Source organism: Beta vulgaris, chromosome 7 (assembly GCF_026745355.1).
Source record: "Beta vulgaris subsp. vulgaris cultivar EL10 chromosome 7, EL10.2, whole genome shotgun sequence".
NCBI classification, from domain to species: Eukaryota; Viridiplantae; Streptophyta; class Magnoliopsida; order Caryophyllales; family Amaranthaceae; genus Beta; species Beta vulgaris.
In genome coordinates this window covers 6,209,691-6,220,685 of record NC_079208.1, presented here as the reverse complement: position 1 = coordinate 6,220,685, position 10,995 = coordinate 6,209,691, and the positions used below count along the sequence as shown (strand labels likewise).

General features: G+C 35.2%; 1 protein-coding gene across 3 annotated transcripts; it reads right to left on the bottom strand.

The window, feature by feature from the left end:
* Positions 1–959: 959 nt before the first annotated feature.
* Positions 960–9,475, bottom strand: LOC104898503 (peptidyl-prolyl cis-trans isomerase FKBP19, chloroplastic). Of its 3 annotated transcripts, none has more exons than XM_010685592.4 (12): positions 9,322–9,475; positions 7,421–7,702; positions 5,840–5,894; positions 5,508–5,675; positions 4,858–4,943; positions 4,704–4,754; positions 4,126–4,206; positions 3,205–3,249; positions 2,331–2,386; positions 1,428–1,503; positions 1,206–1,342; positions 960–1,125 (listed from the first exon to the last, which is right to left on the bottom strand). In XM_010685592.4, exons 2-11 carry the CDS (start codon positions 7,628–7,630, stop codon positions 1,247–1,249), a joined length of 924 nt encoding a protein of 307 aa, XP_010683894.1. In that variant the 5' UTR covers positions 7,631–7,702; positions 9,322–9,475; the 3' UTR covers positions 960–1,125; positions 1,206–1,246. The 3 variants fall into 3 exon arrangements, with proteins under 3 accessions (XP_010683894.1, XP_057252123.1, XP_048503745.1); XM_057396140.1 differs by having other exon boundaries at positions 9,213–9,462; XM_048647788.2 differs by lacking the exons at positions 960–1,125; positions 1,206–1,342; positions 1,428–1,503 and adding an exon at positions 1,519–1,663.
* Positions 9,476–10,995: the final 1,520 nt, after the last annotated feature.

Below are 10,995 nucleotides of genomic sequence, written 5' to 3'. Positions count from 1 at the left end.
AAAGTACTTAAAGTAAGTTCTCTTTCTAGTTAGTTGGGATTGAGTCAAAATAGACAATTGAATGGCACTAAGAACTCCACAAAATGAACAGAGCTTGTTGTTTGATTTCCGTTCGACTCAGCTGCACTAGAAAATAGATGAAAAGTTCCCTTTATTACTGAAGGCACATCTCCACGAATTGCAACAAGTCATCAGCAAAAAAGACATGAGTTCTAGTCTGTTCATCTTTAAGAGAGAGCATGCACCTGTTGAGATAATCCATGCATAAGACTAAACGATAAGGAGTAATGGGTTGCATTGATCACTTTTCACGATCAAAAGGAACAGTAGTCCCTTAATTAGCATTGGAAACATAACAGAGAATTGAAAAGCAAGCCATTATCGACTGAACAAACTGAAAAGAAAAGCAAAGAGCAAGCATAAAAATGTCAATTAAACCGACTCATAAGCCTTGCGGAGATCAATTTTCAACATTCGTTTAGGAGAGGTATATCTTCTACCATACGTCCATACCCTTTAACCCGTTTATGGCTCAAGATGAATTAGTCACAAATCACTCTAGCCTTCACAAAAGCTGATTGGCTTTCACTAACCAAAAGCACTGCTTGCATTCTCCTAGTGAGGCTTTTGATTATCATATCATATGAGACATTAGTAATAAATGGGATGATATTCTATAACAGAAGAGGCATAAAGTCACATAGGGCATTTGAGTTGCTTTAGTATGGTAGATAACTAGTCTTATTGAAGTCCCAAGTTCTCTTATAGAAATGCACATTAGACAGAGTAATACCTGAAGCCTTCAGGGAGTCCATGCTGAATAAAGTATCTTCAACCTCTCTAGAAGAAAAATGTTGCATGAAGTCAATTGTTGTATATGAGAAGAAAGGCTCCCTGTTACAATATTTTGGTCAACCATGGAAAATCTCTTCCATTACATCAGATAGCGACAGCCAGTGTAAATTTGTAAGTCAGATCATATAAATTTGTTCTTATCATGTACAGAAAGTAAATATAAAATGGACAGAACAACAAAATTTTCAAGCTACAAGGAGTAACACTCTCTTTTCCCTTCTGACAAGCTGGTTCCCCTCATCAGCAGGAAAGTGAAAAACCTCTGTCAGCCTGCAAGGAGAGAAGTAGATTGATTCAGGTAAAGCTAAATATCTCACATCAAAACATAACTTCATCCTACAAGCAAGTACCTGACCAACAGAGTTTACAATACTCTATGGAGCAGCAAATTTCAGTTTGGTATAATTTTCATGAGCTCAATATCAAATAGCAGAGTTTTGTCTATGAGTCCTTGGTTCCTCAGCACAAAATCCAATGCCCTTTGCCCCTGTGGATATAACTTTATCAATGTCACCTACATGAGAATTCAAAATTGCAATGGAACCGTTAGCGTAACCAAAAACCAACATTACCGAGAATGTTGTTGGCCTAGGGCCTTTCTTGTTGTAGTCGTTATCAGGGTATCCCAATTCTGGGGGCACTATAATCCTGCATTGTCAAAGAAACCCAACCATGAAATTACTGCATTATGGGGAAACTGAGGCAACAGTTGATCATGGCTCATTTGTGATCATCAACCATAGAACTTTTGAGAGCATCCTAGGTGTCTGTTTGTTCCCCATCTTATGTTCAAACCATCCCCGCATTTCTATATGACAATGAAATGATAGGTAATAATTTCATTTAATCACCACATGCTATATACATTGACATGAATTTTTTTAAGTAAAATATGCAAATTAAAGTACATAATATTTACTAAAATTTCTACTACTCCCTAGCATCATTTCAAGTCTTTCAATTTGGCAGATTAATAGATGTTCATAGTAGTTTGATAATAAAGAACCACTTGGTAGGGGAAAATGATGGTAGTAATGGTAATGCATTTTAGTGTAGTTTTGCAAGAAAATTCTCATGTAATGTCCACGATACTAAAACTTACATCCCCAAACATATGTTTTTCTCCATTAATTCCATCACCACTCGAAAGTGGTGAAGAATGCTTTGAGGGTAAAGTAAAGTTACCATGGATATTGACATGAGACTTTGCCTTCAAATTTACACTGAAAAGCATTACCAATACTACCATTTATGACCACCAACAAAATGGGCCATAACTACATTTTGACTTCTCAATTAAACCTTGCATCCATAAGAATTTGCTCTCAGAATTACACTGAAAAGCATTACCATTATACAATTTATGACGACCTACCAAACAGGCCGTAAGTATATTTTGACTTCACAATAAAAACTTCGTAATAATTCTGAGTTTTGGGAAAGACTACCATACTTAAACCAGAAGACCGAATTACCTTCTTATTCCACCCAAAGTCATGCCTGAGACAGCCTCCTCAAATGCAGGAATGACCTGCATGTTCAGAACAAGCATCAGCTTCCTCAGACACCTATTAGTCAGATGACTATGATATGGATGCCTGAATTGAATTGCACTATGACCTTCATATCACTCGTCAAATACTCTGTTGAACATTATCCTTTAATTCTAAATATATTGTCATATGTTGTCAACTGTTCAAATTAAGATGATCACATCCACACCATAGTGACATATTCAACAAACCCACCCCTAAGACGCAAATCCCATATTCACACATTGCTAGGTTTTACAGACGTCTATAAACTCTCATCGGTTTGTTTGGTAAGTGGCAATAAATAGAGGTGACGGTAGCAACTTTATTGTAACTTTGTACGGAAAGTATGGTAACCATACCCGTGGTAGTGCAACTTCATCCACGAACAATTTTGATCATAGATTTCCATTACCATCCATTACTAATTAAGAAGTGATGTGAGTGGTATTGAAAATGCATGATAAAAATAGATATTTGGGGGCCGAAAAGCATTACCATGAATATTAGTAAGAAACTCTTCTTGTAAAATTACACATAAATTTATTACCCTCACCGCCATCTATTATCAGATAGTCAAACCTAGTGAAAAGGACTTTTGTGAGAGAAAATTGTGACTTGTATAATATTTCTTTTTGAAAAAAGTCTTGAATGAGGGCATATTAGTGGTTATTTGGAATAGTGGTTATTTGGAGTACTCAGCAACTTTTTTATTAGAAAGTTATAAACTGAGTGGATCGGAGGATGTCGTATGTATGCATAAACAAAAGGGAGGTCCCTCCATACATCACTATTCAAAAAGATACCAGCTCCACACCTCTTGGGATCCTATTTTGAATTTGAAGAAGTCCTTGTCATCTCCCTGCATACGAAAAGGCGACAAAGTCACAAATAGCTTGTTCAAAAACACAACAGAATGATGTTTGGTTAGAACCCAATATGGTTAGTAAAGACTAAGGGCCAAAGGGTCCGAATAATTTGTTTGCCATAGAGGAGATTATATTGTGGGTTAGGTGGAATATTATTCATTGCATTCTGGTTATACTTCTCAGGAGGACGCCAACAAGGTGACGACAACAAGATACCTTACTACGTGAAGAAGAAGGAAAATTTCTGCTAACTTGTTTTTGTATTCCAATTTACACATGGAATATAAGGAAATTTTTGTTAGTTTTGTTAGGATATTATTAAGGGGGGCATATTTTGCTAGATTTAGTTCTATGTTATATGAGTGATATTTAGAGATAAAATGTATTTATTTTTTCCTTTTCTTTTTGTCGGTGTAACACTTTGACTTTTGCATAATTCATAAATTTACCTCACTGGATTTATTCTGATTTAAAAAAATCTTAGTATTTAAGATATTGGATATACCTCAGTGTGTAGTTTCAAATAATCAAACTTTATAATGTTTACTAATAGATAATTAAAGATACTAATGGTCAAAATTGCAGGCTAGCAATTGTGAAAGTCAAAGTGTTGCAACTAATAGAAACCGGATGTAGTATGAACCAAGGTAATAGTTTTCATACTTAGGTTGAATCTCTCTTAGTTCTAATGAGAGTAGATTAGAAAATTGAGGATTATGAAAAGATATTTATAGACCAATGAGGCAATATTCTATGATTAATAGGTTGTTTTAGATGTTTTCGTGTGTAATCGTTTTTTATATTCTTTTACTTTAATCCTAAGTATGATAATGCGAAAGAATATATGCATTCCGTGCTGAGTGCTATACCTCAAAGGAGCCACCCTTTGTCTTATTACGAGCTTCAAATATCCGTCCATAGTATCCAATAGTGTAGCCATCCCAATCCACCTGAAATTGTCCACAGTTCAAATCTTGAAAAAATATATTAAAATGAATGAGAATAAAAAAAATTGCTTGAACAAGCTTATCTTCTCGAACAAGAATCAATCATATTCCTCTTACTCCTGCAAATTAACGAATTTACTAGCTTATCTTCTCTTTTTTTGTAAAAGTAACAAATTCCTCTTACAATGTAAAGTACCATCTAACTAGCAATTAAAGTTCACCAGGAGAGAGTATGGCAAAGAGAAAGTACGAACAACAAAAAGCAATATCTTCTCTCAATCAAAGACACATCTAAAAATTGAAAATGCAATGCAACCCTTACTCAATATACAATTGATTCTCTCACAACCAATACACATTGAATTCAATATGGTACATTCCACAACACAAATGCCAATTTAAGATGGCTAAAATGTATACACTAGAGCCCACATCAAATTCAGTTAAATGAAAGCATAAGCAAATGGAGCAAGTTGATGAAGAATAGATGCCTGACTCACCACGACAGTCTCCCCGATCTTAGGCGTTGGACCAGCTCCTGTTCTCAAGTCCTGCATTTTGGATATTTTAGCTTGAGACTTGATTAAAATGTAGAATGATGATACAAGGCATGGTGATGTGTTCACAAGCATGTATGAAGTTGGAGAGAATAACCTTAAACTGGAGACCAGTTTCAGTTTCGGTATAGTCAGGATATCGCATCCTGGTCTTGCCATAGTCTTTTCCCCTAAGCGCCGGCACTAAATTAAAATTGACAGTGACAACCACCATCACTACCAGAATGTACACTCCATTTAACAAAAAAAAACTTTTCCATGTTCATTGGCGAATGAGTATGCACACACACCAACACCAACATCAACATTACACATGCCTCTAAAGAGGCTACTGTAGTCCCCCCTCCCCACCCTATGAAACAATGAGCATGACCTTTTATGAAACAATAAAGTTTCCCAAGTACAAAAAAGTAAGAATATAATACACCCTCCAGCCTCCGTTGTTTAGAGCTTGCATATTATTCAATTTTAGTCACTCCCCAAATGCCTTTAGTTTTCTATTTTCCAAGATATTAAAGACTTACATATACATTTTTCAATCTTCAGATACTCATATTTTAGTGTGACTAGAATCTTCACGAAATCTGAAATAGTGCAGACACTACAGAATGGAAGTAGTATCCTCTTAGATCCTACCAAGCAATGCATGTGTTTCTATCTTGCAATAAAAAAGAAGTTCATAGAAGTGGAAATGCATTATGTATGGAATGGCCAGAAGAAGTTTGTCAGATTCTACAGAAACTTAACTGTCTGCAAACTCAGAGCGCGAAGAAGCCGCTGCATCAGCTGGAGGAGCAACCAGGAAGGAAACCGCATTCGGAAGACATACAGCAACTGATCCAACCAATGATGACAGGACTTGCCTTCGATTGATCAATTCTACTCTTTTGTCACTACTATCCCCTTCACTTCTACCTATCTCCCCAACAAAATTATTGGAAAACAACATATAAGCATCTCATCAAAATGCACATAGAATACATGAAGTGTGGACCCTAATTGCATGTAAATAGAACACAAATGTCATTTCTTTCTACAAAATCTCGAAAAATTCATGAAGCATGAAAGATACAACTTACAAGTTAAATTGAGGGAATCAAACAAGGAGTTACAACTAAATCTCCTCTGCCATTTCTGAAAGAAACAGAAAGAGGAGGCAAATTAGCACAGCCTAATAAGAAAAATAGGAACCAATTAAAACTTAGAACTGATAATTGATTAGTGGTAATTGATAATTTGAGCTAGATTTCACCAATAAGTGTGAATGCGTGCAAGAGAACGGGTGAGGCAAACAGGAGAAGGTATTTTTACTTGAAGGAAGCACTTTGCAGCCATTGGAAGACAAACCGCCCAAGAGTACATTCCCATAATACTACAAAATAGGGTCTTTAAATTGAATTATTTGATGAATTATTTCTTGACAATTTATAGAGGTGAAGTTAAACTCTTTTTGGCTGACGCATGAAGGAAAAATATTCACAATGGTTCTAGATCACCACACTTCATAAAATCAAATTTCAATGACTATACAAATTTGCTCTTATACACATGTCTACTTTGATATGTATTAATATAATGTAGAGAGATTAGAATTAAGTTTCTTGAGTAGGAAGGAGGACACTTTAAACAACTAAATTTCATCGACGAAAAATATACATGCATGAAGCAGAAAAGGTTTAATAAAATGTTACAAACATAGTTTCTCAATAATCGAATATTAATTGACATTTCCATACTTTTTTTTTAAGAATCAATGTTTTCTTGTTGTGATTGCTATTCCTATTTTGTTGCTATATAGGTACCTAACTACCTACTACCAACGACTACAAACTTGACAAGACATGATACCATGTGCAAGCATGAGCATCAAGCAAAGAGTACAAGAACGAGTACAATATGTCCTTGGAACAGAAGACATAGAATATGGATCAACCAGATCCATTAACCGTCAACTAACTAATAGTTAAAATCCCCAGTCCCAACGCAGGAAATCACTTATTAGAATGGTTTTCAAGAATATTTGGCATTTTGCCTTAACCAGAGACACCTTCTTCTTCTCCTTAGCACTTCTAAAGCCCACAAAAAGAACCTGCAACAACTCCAAAACAAACAACGGAAAACCTAGGGCCTCCCTCTGCAGAGCCAAAAGCCTTCCCCAGATATTACAAGCCATCTCCAATCGAGAAAGACATGCAAGCAAGACTTGCAAATGGCATGACACAACACGAACACATCCGGCAATATTCCCATCCCGAATCTTCTCCTTCAGAACATATGAGCCTATGCCTATCATTAGTGCTAACTCTACCCGACACCATAATCCACACAATCTCTCATCATAAAAGGGGCCCTAGCCTTTCAGATAAAGCGACCAATTTGATAAAGAGGGCACCTCAGAGACAAAGATAAGCAAACCAAAAAGGATTTACAAGAAAAGCTTCCCCCCAAAAAATCACCCACCTAACTCATAGAACCCTCCACCTTTAATAATTGAGTAGACGGATACACAGGGCAGCTTTACCAAAATTATATAAATAACCCCCGACTCACAATAAAGAACAATATAAAATATATAAGAAAAGTAGAGGACACCAAAATTATACAAATAACCCCGACTCACAATAAAGAACAATATAAAATGTATAAGAAAAGTAGAGGACCTTTCTAGCCACAGCAACAAGGGAAGAGACTTTTTGTTCATTGCGAGAGCCAGGAGGAGTTGCAGTTGCAGTGACGCCAATTCTGCACTTGCGGCAGCTGAACTTGTAATCCCAATAGTAGGGAGATGAACAAGGTTTAGAGAAATTGAAAATGGAGGAATGTGAATTTGGTTCAATGAAGTATCCTGGAGCAAGTGAAGCCAGTGCCATTGCAGGATAGGAACGAAATAAAATTAGCAGTTAGTGTATTCTCTTAACTGCACGCTTCTCACTTGAGATTTCCTGTTAGGAAAAGTCCAAATTTATATCTGTGAGATGCAAAACTAACAAATCAAAGTGTAAGTATGAGAAATGTGCGTAAATTAAAGCGTTTTACGTATAGCTGTTGAGTGTTAAAGATGTCATACACATCTAACCGAACATTGGTTTACTTAGCCCACAAGGATCCAAGATTTTAAGAAAGGGATATCACAACATTACCATAGTATTGAAGAATAGAGATAGCAATAATAATGATAAATTCATAATTCATAAACTATTAAATTCAATAAGTCATGAAAATTCTCAAAACAACACACCATACTGCCAATTTTTTTTAAAAAAAACAAACTAATATCTAATATGGCAATATCCATTATCCATACCAGGACTAACCAGGTTACCACTAAAACAAATAATGGGTTACTATTTACTCCCTCTGATTTTTTTGTTCTTCCTATGTGGACTCTTTATGCGAGAGGAAAATTGGTCAAAGTAGGAAGAACATTTGGAAACAGATGGAGTATTGTTGAAATCCATGAAATGCCCACTTGTGAGTGTCCCACATTGAAGATAGAGAAGAGAATAAACCACTTTATAAGATTATGAGTTACTCCTCCTATCACCAATTGGTTTTAGGATGGAACCTTCTAGCTTGTAAGTGGGTTAAACTCTCCTCTTCCTTATTGGGTTAACCAGGCTCATTTTCATATAATCTAAAATTTAACATGGTATCAGAGCCCGGATTGTGGGTCTCTTCTAAACTGGGCCTCTAATCAAGCAACTGGGTAAGGGTTTACCTTGAAAGGATGTCCAGCCCCTGAGAGGATTATTTCTGATTACCTTTCCAGTTAGCTCTAAATTCTAAAGATACTCACAAGTGAGGGGTGTGTTGAAATCCATGAAATGCCCACTTGTGAGTGTCCCACATTGAAGACAGAGAAGAGAATAAACCACTTTATAAGATTATGAGTTACTTGAATTGGTTTTAGGATGGAACCTCCTAGCTTGTAAGTGGGCTAAACTCTCTTCCTCTTCATTGGATTACCCAGGCCCATTTTCATATCAATAGTTATTCAGCCTGCCATGTCCCAAAATCATAACAATGGAAGAAGCAATCTGTTTTAAACTACAATCATATTTTCCTAAAAAAAAAAAAAACTAAAGTATAGTTATCATTTCACAATTCACGAAGCTATAATCAATTTCAAGTATCGCAAATTTTTCACAATCAGGCCCGTCCCTGAGCCAGGGCAAGAGGGGCGGCCGCCCTGGGCCCGGGGATGACAGGTCATTCATTACTGATTTCCAGCCACAACACTTGAAAAATTAAACAAGAACAAGTGAACACAAATGTGCGCATCTACAAATTGTAACATAAATTTTCTTATCATTTACTTCCATGAAACAAAGATGAGATAAGAAGTTAAACCAGAAACTCGAGTCATAAGTTTATAACATGTAAATTATCACTAAAAACATGAGATAGCATGTATGAGAAAGAAAAAATAAGTTGAATTCATGAAACAAATACCATAAAACCAATCGCATGAATAATCACATGAAGTAGATCTCAAAAATCGCAATTCCACACCAAAATCCGCAACAAAACAAGTAGATTCATCTAAGGAAAAAACAAGAACCTGGAACGAGCTTCTGCAATTCGAGCTTTCCGTATGACATATGAGAGGTTCCAGATTCCAGAGGTTCTAAAGGAATTCAATTTGCTTATGAGTTGTGCACCGGCACCGTGAGCGTTTTTGGAATGTTACTCGCATATAGGCTATATACCTATGTAGTTTAAGACTATATGCGAGTAAGGAACAGAAAAGGTAAAGTATTAAATACCGTATAAAAATACAATGTATTTAGGGCGTTAGTAAAAAATTTAGGGCGTCAAATAGCAAAACTCATTTTTTTTTATGCACAACATCCGAAAATGTAACATAAATTGACGAGTTTATCTCTACACAAATTATTAGGCTAGACCGCCTAATTATAATGTTAATATTAGCCCAAGCCCACATAGGTTTACTAATTACAACCCAAATCCACTTTACCGCCCAAGCTAAACAAAAAAAAAAGAAAAAGAAAACATTAATCTATATAACAGACTAAAAACAGTTTCAATGAATTCTCAACATTCTCTCTTTACAGGAAATGAAAAACGTGTATTAGATCTAGAATTCTCAACCCAAAAATTTCATATTATTTGCATAGAATTTCTTCTCAAATCATCGTTGCATATTATTTCGAATTCTCATCTCATATCAAGTTTTAGAATTTTGCGCTACAATTTTCAACTCAATCAAGGTATTTCCATCTCAATTCTCTCTCTAGAAAATCAACAATCCTTTGAATTGTGTGTTAGAATTTCGAATTATAAGTGAGATTTTCTTGGATTTTGAGATATTCGTATTACGTTTATATTTCATAATTTCGATTTTTAGTCACAATTTTGTATATTTCATAGATTTCACTTAGAATTATGTGCATGTATTTTTGTTAAATAATAAGAATTTATGTTTGTAGGATGGATTATTCAATCTATGAAGGTTTGAAGAATTTTTATTGGAGGATGCATCACATAATGAAATATAATCAGTTGATTCAATTATAAATAATTAACTTACAACTAGTTGATTCAATTTTTGTGTAAGCAAATCACCGCTGCATATTATTTCGAATTCTCATATCTTCTCATATCAAGTTTTGGAATTTTACGCTGCAATTTCCAGCTCAATCAAGATATTTCTAGCTTAATTCTCTGTCTAGAAAAAAAAAACAATCCTTTGAAGTATGTGTTAGATTTTCAAATTATAAGTGATATTTTCATATATTTTGAGAAATTCGTATTATGTTCATAATTTTGATTTTTATTTACAATTTTGTATATTTTGTAGATTTCACTTACAATTATGTGTTGGTATTTTGGTTGAATCATAAGAATTCATGTTTGTAGGATGGATTATTCAACGTATGAAGGTTTTGAAGATTTTCTATTGTAGATTGTACAATCAGTTGTTTCATTTTTGGATAATCAATTGAAACTAGTTGAATCTGATGTGGAAGAAGGGTTATACGCGAGATCTTGGTGTTGTGGAGGCTTTGTTTTCTAAGCTTGATGTTGCTGATTTAGAATCTGATTATGTACATCCCACTACAGCAAGTTCTTCTGCTATCACTGTTTTTGATCCTCTTCAGTGCAAAACCAGGGGAAGAAGTGTGAGGCCAAAGTCAAGGATTGAGAAAAGCAAAAATCGAGGCGACAAATCTGTTGTTGTTTCTAATGCAGCAAAGGAGTTTGTTGCTTAACC